The following is a 15,017-nucleotide window of genomic DNA, read 5'->3' on the forward strand; positions in this document are numbered from 1 at the left end:
GGCATCCTGCGCGGCCGTCTGCCGAGGAGACAAAAAGCAGGTTGGAGGGGACAGCGAAAAGAGAGAACAGAGCGAAGAATAGAAAAAACAGATGTCCAGAAAGCTTTAGCGAGAGGACAGGTCCACCACATATGAAGCATGGTTCCCCCATCTGCACAACCTCTAAAAAATAAGGGAGAAGCACTGGGGAAAATGGAATGTATTCTCGTGGGAACATAATACGTCCTATGTAATATTTTCAGTGACGTCTCAGTAAGAGACACTTGTCAGCTCCCTCTACTCAAGGTATCGCAGCACTCCCTCCATTCCTCTAGAGACATCTCCATATGGAAATCAGCCTCCCACTGAAGCATGAACGACAGTTTAGTGTCGGGTGGGGGAGAATTTAGCAAACCATATATTATGGCTAGAAGTCCTCGTCTAGGAGGACTATATAGCATAAGACGTTCAAACCTAGTCAACTGTGGTATGGTGCGTGCAGGAAAATTAGAGTGTAGGAAGGAAAAGATCTGGTGCATTCGAAAGAGTTCAGAGGGCGGGGGATGAAATTGTAGAGTAAACACATCTTTTGTCATCAGAACCCCACGAGTATGGAATTGATGAGCAGTAGTCAGGGACTGTGAAGACCACCAACGGAATGAGGAATGAGCTAGACCAGGTGGAAAAAAAGGGTTACAGAGGATGGGTAGGAGGGGAGGAGGGCAAGATTGTAAGTGAAAGCGAAAGCGGACCAGTCGCCAAAGGGAAAGGGAATGAAGAGTGAGAAGAGCAGAGTAAGGGACGTATTTAGCAACAGGTTGAGTAGACCACATTAGGGAAGAGAAGGAGTGGGGAGAGATGAGAGAGGATTCGAGGTGAACCCAAATGGGGGTATCACCATCCGCCAGGAACCAGGCCATCTGTCCTAGTCTGGCAGCATAATAGTATTTTTGGAAGTTGGGGACGGACATACCACCTAAACGCTTATGAAGGTACATTACATTACGTGCTATGCGGGGGGTCTTGGATTTCCATATAAATCTAAAGACATCGGACTGGAGGGACTTGAGATCCGCCGTCGAGACCGGGACTGGAAGAGTGCGAAACAGGTATAGTAGTTTAGGCAGAATGACCATTTTAACCGTGTTTACTCTTCCGATCCATGATAAGTATGGCCTGTCCCAAGTGCGGATATCATGTCGGATAGACTTATATAGGGGCGGGCAGTTCGCACCATAGAGGGAAGCAACCGCCGGGGTTATACGAACACCTAAATAAGACAGGGTAGGCATTGGAGGGGGAAAGTTAAAGTTAAGGGAAATCAACTTTTGCGTATGGAGAGGAACGTGTATATAGAGTGTTTCAGACTTAGATGGACTAATCCGGAGGCCCGAGCAAGTCGAGAAGTCTGTGAGTAGGCGAAACAGGTTAGGTAAAGATGATAGGGGGTGTGTCAGGGAGAGAAGAAGGTCGTTGGCAAACAAACAAAGTTTATGGATGGAGTCCTTAATCGTAACCCCCAGCACAGTGGGGGAGGCTCGTAGGGATCTCGCCAGGGGCTCCATCGCCAGAGCAAAAAGAGCAGGGGACAACGGGCATCCCTGGCGAGTGCCCCTCTTAATTATAATCGGGGAAGGGGAAGAGGTAGGGAGTTTGAGAAAAGCCGTAGGGTTGGAGTATAGCAGGTGCAGAAGGTGTACAAACGGCCCAGTGAACCCCATTTTAGAGAGGACCCCCCCAAAGGTATGGCCAGAAAACTGAGTCGAAGGCCTTTTCTATGTCTAAGGCCAATAGCATAACAGGAGTAGAAGTGGAGGAGGCCCAATGTACAACCCCCAGCACCTTTCTAATATTGTCCGCCGCCTGTCTCCCCGGTATAAAGCCCACTTGGTCAGCGTGAATAACACGGGGCAATATAGTGTTCAGTCTGCGTGCCAGGATAGACGTTAAGATCTTCGTATCCAAATTAATTAAGGAGATTGGGCGGTAATTAGATACCAGGGATGGGTCCTTCTGGGGTTTGGGGATCACCGTTATAAGGGCATCCAAGTACTCAGGGGGCAAAGAGGGAGCCTTGAAAAGGTTATTATAAAGGTTAACTAGATGGGGAACTAGAATAGGAGAGAATTTCTTATAATACATTGCAGACAGCCCATCTGGGCCAGGGGCTTTTCCCAATTTCAGAGATGCAATCGTATCTGATACGTCTTCGTATGAGATCGGAGAATTAAGGAGATTCCTCTCGGGGTCAGTGAGAGAAGGGAGGGAGGTAGAGTCAAGAAAAGAGTTCAGACGGGGAGCAAAGGTAGGCGACTGGTCAGGGATAGAATAAAGTCTAGAGTAGTAAGAGTGAAAAGTCTGGTAAATCTTGTCAGGGTGGGAAGACCGGGAACCAGGATGCAAGTGTATGGTGTGAACATAATTAAGCCGTTGTTTGCTGCGGAGCATATTGGCAAGCAAAATATCCGGCTTATTGGTGTAGCGGTAGTATGTGGCCTTAGTCCACCTAAGCGCTTTTTCCACTCTGGTGGACAGGACAGCATCCAGTCGCAATCTGGTATCCCGGATAGCATTGTGGAGATAAAGAAAGGGGGCACGCTGGTGAGCCAGGGTGAGCCGAGAGAGCTTGTTGTGTAGCGTATGTTGAAGGTGGGAGCGACCTCTTTTCATGTATGAGGCTAGCGATATGAGCCTTCCCCTAATGAAGGCCTTGTGGGCAGACCACACCCAGATCGGGTTGGGTTTTGGAGTAGCATTGGTGGAAAAGTAGGATGTGAGATCCGCTGTAAGAGAACGATTAACTGTCAGGTTAGTCAGCATAGACTTGTTAAGTCTCCAGGTAAAGGGTGTGGTAGGACCACCTATAAGATCCAGCTCTACACATACCATCTCATGGTCAGACCAGGGAGAGGCAATGTGTCTTGCGTACAGAAGGCACGGCAGAGAAGAGGTGTTGAGAAGTAGCCAGTCTATGCGAGTGTAATTTTTCTGGGAGGATGAATAGTAAGAATACCCCTTCGCCTGACCATTATGCTCCCTCCATGCATCAGCAAGTTGAAGTGAATGGAAGGCCGAAACCAACCTTTTCTGCAACGCTCTAGACCTACCTAAGAAACTAAAGGAGGACTTGTCCAGGACGCCATCGTAGACGAAATTAAAATCTCCCGCCCACACCAGAACATCATAAGAGTATGATAGGAGTAAAGAGCAGAGAGAAAGAAAGAATGAAATAGGAGAAGAGTTAGGAGCATAAGAGTTAAGTAAACAGATCTGCTTACCATACAGGGTGCCCAACAGCAAGACATACCTGCCTTCGGAGTCCGTATGAACGCGGGTCACCTCGAATGGCAACGTATTTTTCAAAAAAATCAGTACCCCCCTGCTTTTGGAGACAAAAGATGAGACATAAAACCGGGAGTACTGGGAGTGGAGGAAGCTAGGGCAGGAGGACTGAGAGAAGTGAGTCTCCTGAATGCAAATTATATCAGGGCGGTAGCATCTATAATCTATGAAAGCTTTCCTCCGTTTGGGGGGGGAATTAAATCCCCTGACATTATGGGAAATTATCTTACACATAAGACAAAAGACCAGGCAATGCGGAGACGGGACAGACACGCAAAGACAAAACCACCATAGAACACATGGACCCACTGACAAACAAAAATTAACAACATCAAACCACGAACTAAACACTGAACAAACAGAAAAAAGTCAAACTGGAAAGCGAAGCCGTATAATATAGCGGCTCCGCTTACTTCCATCTCTTGAAGGAAACGAAGGTCACATCAGTCCAGTCACACCAGCCCTTCCAGGATCGGTGGCTTCAGGACGCCAGATGAGAGGGGGTCACGGGTATCGGTAAGTCAACCTTCAGGGGCCATCCCCAGGCACCGCTGTGATTTACGCTGGGTCGAGGGAACACTGGTCCAGGACTTGGTGGGTCGGGGGCCCCTCAGAGGCAAGTCTGTTGCAGGAGGCTGTTCCGGGGCAGTCCAGGGGATACCCTCTTTAGTGAGGGCAGTTTGGGCCTCAGACAGGGAGCGAAATTGGTAGGGGCGTCCCTTAAGTTGGCAGATGAGAAAATGGAAATCCCCATTTATACTTCACCCCCTCCCGGACCAGGGCTAGCGTGATGTGGCAAAATGTCCTGCGCCTTTCCAGCGTGGACGGGGATAAATCCGAGTAGAGGCGCACTTCAGCGGGCATGCCAGGTAGCGCTGTCAGGTTGCGGGCGGCAAAGAGCAGGGGATCTCTCACCTCCGGGTAATGCAGATGGAGGACCACGTCCCTCGGCATCTCAGAGGACCTCGGGCGACCCAGGGCTCTGTGGACACGGTCCATACGGAGAAGCTCGGGCTCATATTGCGGCAGTAGGGCCTGGAACATCGCGTCGACCGCAGATTTCAGGTTAGTCTCCGACTCAGGTAGTCCCCGAATGCGAATATTGGCTCTGCGGGAGCGGTTCTCTAGGTCTTCAAGTTTGAGTTCGATAGTGTCAAGCTTGGCTGTATGCAGATCGATTTCCCGGCGGTCAGACTCCGTGGCCTCTGCTAAGTCGTCCAACTTGTTTTCATTGTCGGAGACTCTCTGACTCAGATCTTGAAGCTGTGCTGTGAAGTCTGAGACAGCTTTTCTGAGCTCCGACTGGAACATTTGCTTGATCTGGCGGAACATATCTGCCGGGGACATCTGCACCAGGTCCGGCTCCCCTTCTTCATCAGACGCCATATCAGAGCGGTGTAGGGAGGCTGCCGCCGCCGCCATATTGGGTTTCGGGGAGGCTCTGAAAAAGTCCGGAATGGACTGAGAGAGACGCTGAGAGAGGTTCTTATTTCGTGACCGCTGCCTCCTGGGCCAGGTCGAGTTCGCACTGAAACCACAGCGTGTGGAGCCTATAGGGCGCTAATTAGGGCTTAGATAGGTGAGACTGGCGCGGAGCTTACATCACCCACGTCTCTTCCGGTAAGCCGCGCGCATGCGCCCTCAAAAAACTTTTTTTTTATATATATCAACTGGCTCCAGAAAGTTAAAACAGATTTGTAAATTACTTCTATTAAAAAATCATAATCCTTTCAGTACTTGTGAGCTTCTGAAGTTAAGGTTGTTCTTTTCTGTCTAAGTGCTCTCTGATGACACCTGTCTCGGGAACCGCCCAGTTTAGAAGCAAATACCCATAGCAAACCTCTTCTAAACTGGGCGGTTCCCGAGACAGGTGTCATCAGAGAGCACTTAGACAGAAAAGAACAACCTTAACTTCAGAAGCTCATAAGTACTGAAAGGATTAAAAAAATTTAATAGAAGTAATTTACAAATCTGTTTAACTTTCTGGAGCCAGTTGATATATAAAAAAAGTTTTTTCCTGGATAACCCCTTTAAGGTTAAAACATCTGCATCTCTGGGAGCACCAAAGTGCTCTACTTGTGTATCTCCGGCACTCCAATAGAGATGAATGAAGGGGGCCAGTTGACTCTGGGCTCCATGCATAGGGACAGTCGGGTGCTGTTCTGGAGATTGTGAGATGTCCTAGTGGTCAGAACAGCCACAATTAAACACTTATTCACTATCCTGTGGAATAGGGATACGTTTTTAAACACTGGAGTACTGCTTTAATGTGATTATTTTATCAATTATGAAAAAAAAATTAAAAAAATTAATATGGGGTACTGTTGCTACTTTTAGTTTGACATTTAAGCTAGGTTTTTACTGCATGAAAAAGGTGCATATGTTTTGCCACAGTATTTTCATGTTAATCAGCTAAAGAAAGAGTGAAAATAGTCTTAAATGGTCACTCTCATTAAAAAAATTTTTGCTATTGCACTCCTTATGGTAAATGAAAAATATTTCTAATATACTTTGTATAAAAAAAATGAATTTTGTGCTTAACTCCTTAACGACGCAGGACCTTTATTTACGTCCTCCACTGGCTCCCGCGTTATGCTGCGGGGTTACGCGGTGTCCCCGCGACATATCGGGTCGGTCCCGGCGGCTATCAACGTCCGGGACCCGCGGCTAATACAGGACACCACCGATCGCGGTGATGCCCTGAATTAACCCTTCAGACGCGGCGATCAAAGCTGACCGCCGAGTCTGAAGTAAAAGTGAAAGTATCCCGGCTGCTCAGTCGGGCTGTTTGGGACCGCCGTGGTGAAATCGCGGCGTCCCGAACAGCTTACAGGACACCGGGAGGGCCCTTACCTGCCTCCTCGGAGTCCAACCAACAATTGACTGCTCTGTGCCTGAGATCCAGGCAGGAGCAGTCAAGCGCCGATAACACTGATCACAGGCGTGTTAATACACGCCAGTGATCAGCATGAGAGATCAGTGTGTGCAGTGTTATAGGTCCCTATGGGTTAATAAAGGTCATTTAACCCCTTCCCTAATAAAAGGTTGAATCACCCCCCATTTCCCATAAAAAAAATAAAACAGTGTAAATAAAAATAAACATATGTGGTATCACCGCGTGTGTAAATGTTCGAACTATAAAAATATATCATTAATAAAACCGCAAGGTCAATGGCGTACGCGCAAAAAAATTCCAAAGTCCATAAAAGCATATTTTTGGTCACTTTTTATATCATTAAAAAATGAAGAAAAAGTGATCAAAAAGTCCGATCAAAACAAAAATCGTACCGATAAAAACTTCAGATCACGGCACAAAAAAATTTGTCCTCATACCGCCCTGTACGTGGAAAAATAAAAAAGTTATAGGGGGTCAGAAGACATTTTTAAACGTATACATTTTCCTGCATGTAGTTATGATTTTTTCCAGAAGTACTACAAAATCAAACCTATATAAGTAGGGTATCATTTTAACCCTATGGACCTACAGAATAATGATAAGGTGTCATTTTTACCGAAATATGCACTGCGTAGAAACGGAAGCCCCCAAAATTTACAAAATGGAGTTTTTTCTTCGATTTTGTCGCACAATGATTTTTTTTCTGTTTTGCCGTGAATTTTTGGGTAAAATGACTAATGTCACTGCAAAGTAGAATTGGTGGCGCAAAAAATAAGCCATAATATGGATGTTTAGGTGGAAAATTGAAAGGGTTATGATTTCTAAAAGGTAAGGAGGAAAAAACGAAAGTGCAAAAACTGAAAAACCCTGAGTCCTTAAGGAGTTAAAAATGCTCAAGAGCACATTTTCCCTCCATCTCATACACAGACTTTGGACCGAAGCCCAAACACAGGAAGTGCAGCCTGGAGTGCTGAGGGGGGGGGGGGGGGTGTGTCCAACCAACAGCATATGGCAGTTAAGTGTGAGAAGAGCCATGATTGGATGAGGCTGGATACCACCCCCCCCCCCCCCAGCACTCCAGGCTGCACTTCCTGTGTTTGGGCTGCGTATGAGATGGGGGAAAATGTGCTCTTTAGCTTTTTTAAGCACAAATAAAACATAGAAAACTTTGTTTAAAAAAAAAATATTATATTAGAAAAAAAATGTATTTACCAAGGAGTGCAATAGCAAAAATTTGTTTTAATGAGCATTACCATGTAAGAGCATTTCAACCATTTATTTGCCATGCTAGTCTTTTTCACTTTAAGCTAAAAAAAAGTTGTGTTTTTTTTTTAACACATTTATTATAAGCTATTATTTACAACTATTTACTGGCACAATTTACATTTGTGTAGTATACTCATTAAATAGACTTTCTTGAACAATTGACATGGATTAGGCATTACCTTGGAAAATGATTTCCCATTAGCAGTTAGAGTTGCTAGTCCTGCACAACACACCAAGGCACTTGAACTTGATAAGCCAGAACTTGGTGGTATGGTCCCATCAACTAAGCAATTCATTCCTTTTGGTATGCCCAGATTGAAGTGTTCCTTAAAAATGTAAAAAAGATAATTATGTTATGCATGCATAAGATATATGTTCTTAACAGATCTTTAAAAAAAATAAAAAACTGTACAGCAAAAACACCCCACCCCCCTCCTCCTCCTCCTCCTCCTTAAACACCTGATTGTCTAGCATATTCTAGACAACTTCTATGTATATTGAGCTCACTTGCTTGTAGTCAACCCTTCTCTTTGTTTCTGAACAGAATTTGACCATTGAAGTCAATGAGGAAAAACTGCACTAAATCTGCAGCATAAATTGACACACTTTTATGCAGATTTTAAAACCCGTATTCACATAAAATGTCTGTAGTGGTAATAACAAATATGGTATGGCGGTATAGGTATACCCCAAAAATGTGGAGAAAACATGTAACCCAACACAGAAATCTATCCTTTCTCCTAGTGCTGGGCAATATACCGGTTCATACCGAATACCGGTTTGTTTTTTCTGTACGATATTAATTTTTCCATATACCTCAAAACAGTTCAGGCCCCTCCCCCTCTTCGAATGAATGAATTATCAGCCACAGCGGCGGCCCCCACATTGGGGAACTAATCATAAGTGACCCGCGGGCGCTGCTCTGCTTCTTTAACCCCTTAAGGACCGTGGGTTTTTCCGTTTTTGCATTTTTGTTTTTTGCTCCTTGCATTTAAAAAAATCATAACTCTTTCAATTTTGCACCTAAAAATCCATATGATTGCTTATTTTTTGCGCCACCAATTCTACTTTGTAATGACGCCAGTCATTTTGCCCAAAAATCTACGGTGAAACGGAAAAAAAATCATTGTGCGACAAAATTGAAAAAAACACGAGATTTTTTAACTTTTGGGGGCTTCCTTTTCTACGTAGTACATTTTTCGGTAAAAATGACACCTTATCTTTATTCTGTAGGTCCATACGATTAAAATGATACCCTACTTATATAGGTTTGATTTTGTCGAACTTGTGGAAAAAATCATAACCACATGCAGGAAACTTAATATATTTAAAATGGTCATCTTCTGACCCCTATAACTTTTTTATTTTTCCGTATATGGGGCGGTATGAGGGCTCATTTTTTGCGCCATGATCTGAAGTTTTTAACAGTACCATTTTTGCATTGATAGGACTTATTGATCGCTTTTTATTTATTTTTAAATGATATAAAAAGTGACCAAAAATGCACTATTTTGGACATTGGAATTTTTTTGCGCGCACGCCATTGACCGAGCGGTTTAATTAATGATATATTTTTATAATTTGGACATTTCCGCACGCGGCGATACCATAATGTTTATTTTTATTTACACTGTGTTTTTTTTTTTATAGGAAAAGGGGGATTATTCAAACTTTTAATAGGGGAGGAGTTAAATGATCTTTATTCACTTTTTTTTTGCAGTGTTATAGCTCCCATAGGGACATATAACACTGCACACACTGATCTTTATCATTGATCACTGGTTTCCTACGATTCTGCCGCATGACTGCTCATGCCTGGATCTCAGGCACTGAGCAGTCATTCGGCGATCGCACAGCGAGGAGGCAGGTAGGGGCCCTCTCGCTGTCCTGTAAGCTGTTCGGGATGCTGCGATTTCGCCGCGGCAATCCCGAACAGCCCACTGAGCTAGCCGGCAACTTTCGCTTTCGGTTTTAGCCGCACGGCCCAGCTCTGAGCGCGCGGTTAAAGGGTTAATAGCGCGCGGCGCCGCGATTGGCGCTGCACGCTATTAGAGGCGGGTCCCGGCTCCACTATGACGCCGGGCCCGCCGTGATATGAAGCGGGGTTACTGTGTAACCCCGCGTTATATCAGGAGAGCAGGACCAAGGACGTACCTGTACGTCCTTGGTCCTTAAGGGGTTAAACCCCCCCCAATGAATTATCAGCCGCAGTGCTAAGCTGTACCCTCCCATCGGGGAATTAATGATATGTGACCCGCGGGCGCTGCTACCCCCGTCCTCTTGTGAGCCGCCAGGGCTTTAAATGAATGAGTTGTGTGCCGTGGTGCTGGAAATGATTAATAAAGGACATCGATACTGATGAATTTTACAAATTCCTGTGCCTGGGCTGCAAAAATAAACTTTGACTCCCCTTCCTATGTTCCCCCGTTGCTCTGGTATCAGCCTCACTGTTCTCCGCTGCAATCTTCATTCTGCTTCCTGGGGACGGGAACGTCACAGAGCCGTCAGCGTATCACTGGCCGCAGTGATGTCCCGCCTCGGCCGGTGATAGCCTGAGTGCACTGTCATGTAAGCAGCCGGCCGGCTCCTTTTACTTCAATGGAACTAAGCAGCAATACCACACACACACACACACACACAACCTTAGGACAGGTGTGGTTTTTATATGAAAAAAATCAATCAGCAGTTTTTCTAAAACTGGATTAAAATCACAGGCGTTTCTGAGGTATTCCTCCTTTCTGAAAAAATTTCTACTGAGGTGGCGATACTGCTCCTTAGTTATACCCCTTTCCCATCTCAGGAGGCTATTATCCCTGTCTCATGCAAGATGGAGAAATACAATGCCTCCACAATTATGCTAGTGAGTATGGCTATGTCCACGTCTACCAACAAGTGAATACAGCCTTTTTTTTTAAATATCTTTTTATTTTATTGGCAGAAAAATAGAGCACATAAAATTACATTTCTAAAGAGCAAACATATAAAATACAAGAAAACTTATGATCCCACAGTGTGTAAATATGTTCGTAATACACTCTGTAACAGAAAATTATTTCCTCACCCAGTTGTAGCTCTTTCAGTAAAGTGTTTGTGGAAACAAGAACAACCACTGGGAATATGTTTAAACCCTTAACGACGAGTGCTGTAAATGTACGTCCTGGTGAGGTGGTACTTAATGCACCAGGACGTACATTTACATACTAAGCATAACGGCGAGCATCGGAGCGATGTCCGGATCAGGCACGGCAGGTCCTGGCTGCTGGTCGCAGCCAGGGACCCACCCGTAATGGCAGACATGCGCAATCCCGCGGATGTCCGCCATTAACCCCTCAGATTCCGTGATCAATACAGATCACGGCATCTGCAGCATCGCGGTCACTAAAATGGATGATCGGATTGCCCGCAGCGCTGCCACGGCGATCCGATCATCCAGCACGGCAGACAAAGGTCCCCTCACCCTGCTCCGCTGCCCTCCAGCGTCTTCTGCTCTGGTCTGCCTTCCCACAGACCAGAGCAGAAGATGACCGACAATGCAGATCAGTGCTGTGTCCTATACATAGCACTGAACAGTGTTAGCAATCGAGTGATTGCTAAAAATACTCCCCTATGGAGACTATTAAAGTGTAAAAATAAAAGTAAAAAAATTAAGTACAAAAATGTGAAAAACCACCTCCCCCAATAAAAACCCTATTTCACCCCCCAAAAAAATGTAAAAAAAAACATATTTGATATACATATTTGGTATTGCCGCATGCGTAAATATATGAACTATTAAAATAAAATGTTACTGATACCGTACGGTGAATGGAAAAAAAAAAAAAAAAAAAGTCCAAAATAGATGCTTTTTTATAACATTTTATTTACAATTTTTTTTCTAAAAAATGGATTAAAAGTTCTATATAAGCAAATATGGCATCAATAAAAAGTACAGATCACGGCACAAAAAATTAGCCTCTTATACGGAAAAATGAAAAAGTTATAAGTCTTCAAAATAGGGGGATTTTAACCCCTTAACGACGCAGGACGTATATTTACGTCCTGCGCCGGCTCCCGCGATATGAAGCGGGATCGCGCCGCGATCCCGCATCATATCGCGTCGGTCCCGGCGCTAATCAACGGCCGGGACCCGCGGCTAATACCACACATCGCCGATCGCGGCGATGTGCGGTATTAACCCTTTAGAAGCGGCGGTCAAAGCTGACCGCCGCTTCTAAAGTGAAAGTGAAAGTGACCCGGCTGCTCAGTCGGGCTGTTCGGGACCGCCGCGGTGAAATCGCGGCGTCCCGAACAGCTGATCGGACACCGGGAGGGCTCTTACCTGCCTCCCCGGTGTCCGATCGACGAATGACTGCTCCGTGCCTGAGATCCAGGCAGGAGCAGTCAAGCGCCGATAATGCTGATCACAGGCGTGTTAATGCACGCCAGTGATCAGCATTAGAGATCAGTGTGTGCAGTGTTATAGGTCCCTATGGGACCTATAACACTGCAAAAAAAATGTAAAAAAAAAGTGTTAATAAAGGTCATTTAACCCCTTCCCTAATAAAAGTTTGAATCACCCCCCTTTTCCCATAAAAAAAATAAAACAGTGTAAAAAAAATAAAAAATAAACATATGTGGTATCGCCGCGTGCGTAAATGTCCGAACTATAAAAATATATCATTAATTAAGCCGTACGGTCAATGGCGTACGCGCAAAAAAATTCCAAAGTCCAAAAAAGCGTATTTTGGTCACTTTTTATATCATTAAAAAATGAATAAAAAGTGATCAAAAAGTCCGATCAAAACAAAAATCATACCGATAAAAACTTCAGATCACGGCGCAAAAAATGAGTCCTCATACCACCCCATACGTGGAAAAATAAAAAAGTTATAGGGGTCAGAAGATGACATTTTTAAACGTATAAATTTTCCTGCATGTAGTTATGATTTTTTCCAGAAGTGTGACAAAATCAAACCTATATAAGTAGGGTATCATTTTAACCGTATGGACCTACAGAATAATGATAAGGTGTAATTTTTACCGAAATATGCACTGCGTAGAAACGAAAGCCCCCAAAAGTTACAAAATGGCGTTTTTTTTTCGATTTTGTCGCACAATGATTTTTTTTTCCGTTTCGCTGTGCATTTTTGGGTAAAATGACTAATGTCACTGCAAAGTAGAATTGGCGACGCAAAAAATAAGCCATAATATGGATTTTTAGGTGGAAAATTGAAAGGGTTATGATTTTTAAAAGGTAAGGAGGAAAAAACAAAAGTGCAAAAACGGAAAAACCCTGAGTCCTTAAGGGGTTAAACGCACTAATTTGGTTAAAAAGTTTGCGATTTTTTTTTTTTAAGCGCAACAGTAATAGAAAAGTATGTTATCATGGGTATCATTTTAATCATATTGACCCAAAGAATAAAGAACACGTCATTTTTACAGTAAATTGTACGGCGCGAAAACAAAACCTTGCAAAATTAGCAAAATTGCGGTTTTCTTTTTAATTTCACCACACAAATAGTATTTTTTTGGTTGTACCATACATTTATTGGTAAAGTGGCATCACAACGGACAACTGGTCGTGGAAAAAACAAGCCCTCCTACTAGTCTGTGGATGAAAATATAAAAAAGAGTTATGATTTTTTGAAGGCGAGGGGGAAAAAACGAAAACGTAAAAATTAAATTATCTGCGTCCTTAACCCCTTAAGGACCCAGGACGTACTAGAACGTCCTGGCACCCTGGGCTTTAACCCCTTCCCGCTATTGGACGTATGAATACGTCCAGGCGAATTACACGTTCGCGCAAATGGACGTATGCATATGTCCAAGCGATCTCCTGCTCTGACGCGGGCAGCGCAGGAGATCGCGGGTGGGACTCAGCTGTCAATCACAGCCGGAGTCCCACCGCAGCTGCCGGGGCCGCGATCGCGTCGGTCCCGGCAGGATTAACCCCATAGATGCCGTGATCAGTTCTGATCACGGCATCTACGGTGTTTGCAGGGGGAGCGCTCTCCCCCTGCCCATCAACGGCGGCGCCGCGATAAAATAAGGGGGATCGGGGGTGTCCAAGACACCCTCGATCCCCCTTGAAGAGATAGGAGTGAGGTGGCAGGGTTGCCACCCCTCCTATCCCTGCTATTGATCGGCGGAGCGGCCGACCAATAGCAGACTGGGGGCGGGGGGGTTAAAGTTCGGTTCCCCCCGCTATGCCCACCCATCGGTGTCCGGGCACAGCGGGGGGAATTGTGTAGCAGTGGCGGCGGCGGCAGCGGCGGTCACTTACCCGGCGGAGGCTGTGATCACGGCGGCGGTGGAGGTGAGTATGACGCCGCGTGTCCGGGAGTCTGTTGCCTAGCAACATCTGCAGGGCGACAGTTTAGAGAGTGGTCTCTAAACTGTCGCCCTCCAGATGTTGCAAAACTACAACTCCCACCATGCCTTGACAGCTGTTTGCTGTGTAGGCATGCTGGGAGTTGTAGTTTTGCAAGATTTAGAGGGGTTCAGGCTGGAGATCACTGACAGTGGTCTCTAAACTGTAGCCCTCCAGATATTACAAAACTACAACTCCAAGCATGCCCAGACAGCAGTTTGCTGTCTTAGCATGCTGAGATTTGTAGTTTTGCAACATCTGGAGGGCCACAGTTTAGAGACCACTGTCAGTGATCTCCAGCCTGAACCCCTCTAAATCTTGCAAAACTACAACTCCCAGCATTCAGGAACAGCAAATGGCTGTCTCGGCATGCTGAGAGTTGTACTTGCGTGCCTCCAGCTGTTGCATAACTACATCTCCCAGCATTCCCTTTGGCAATCAGTACATGCTGAGAGTTGTAGTTCTGCAACAGCTGGAGGCACACTGGTTGGGAAATACAGAGTTAGGTAATAGGTTCTATTACCTAACTCAGTATTTTCCAACCAGTGTGCCTCCAGCTGTTGCAAAACTACAACTCCCAGCATGCACGTTCTGTCAATGCATGCTGGGAGTTTCCCCCCCCCCCCCCCCCCCTCCCCTCCCATGTGAATGTACAGGTTACATTCACACTGGCGGCGGATTACAGTGAATTCCCTGCTTCAAGTTTGAGCTGCAGCAGCCGCAGCTCAAACTCCTAGCGGGAGACTCAGTGTAATCCGCCGTCAGTGTGAATGTAACCTAAAAACACTACACTACACTAACATAAAATAAAGAGTAAAACACTACATATACACACGTACACTACAAGTATCCTAAAGCAGTGTTTCCAAAACGGAGCCTCCAGCTGTTGCAAAACAAAAACTCACAGCATTTCCGGACAGCCATTGACTGTCCAAGCATGCTGGGAGTTTAGCAACAGCTGGAGGCACCCTGTTTGAGAATCACTGGTGTAGAATACCCCTATGTCCACCCCTATGCAAATCCCTAATTTAGGCCTCAAATGCGCATGGCGCTCTCACTTTGGAGCCCTGTCGTATTTCAAGGAAACAGTTTAGGGCCACATATGGGGTATTTCCGTACTCGGGAGAAATTGCCTAACAAATTTTGGGGGGCTTTTTCTCCTTTTACCCCTTATGAAAAGGTAAA

General features: G+C 45.2%; 1 protein-coding gene across 8 annotated transcripts in view; it reads right to left on the minus strand.

Moving 5' to 3' along the window:
* GALK2 (galactokinase 2) overlaps nucleotides 1-15,017 on the minus strand; it is a 626,364-nt gene that overhangs the window by 392,176 nt on the left and 219,171 nt on the right. For all 8 annotated transcript variants that reach the window (XM_056572234.1, XM_056572231.1, XM_056572232.1 and 5 more), the window contains one exon: nucleotides 7,663-7,809. In XM_056572234.1, the coding sequence (XP_056428209.1) occupies nucleotides 7,663-7,809 (147 nt within the window). The remainder of the gene's footprint in view (nucleotides 1-7,662; nucleotides 7,810-15,017) is intronic.

Source organism: Hyla sarda, chromosome 4, assembly GCF_029499605.1.
Source record: "Hyla sarda isolate aHylSar1 chromosome 4, aHylSar1.hap1, whole genome shotgun sequence".
Taxonomy (NCBI): Eukaryota; Metazoa; Chordata; class Amphibia; order Anura; family Hylidae; genus Hyla; species Hyla sarda.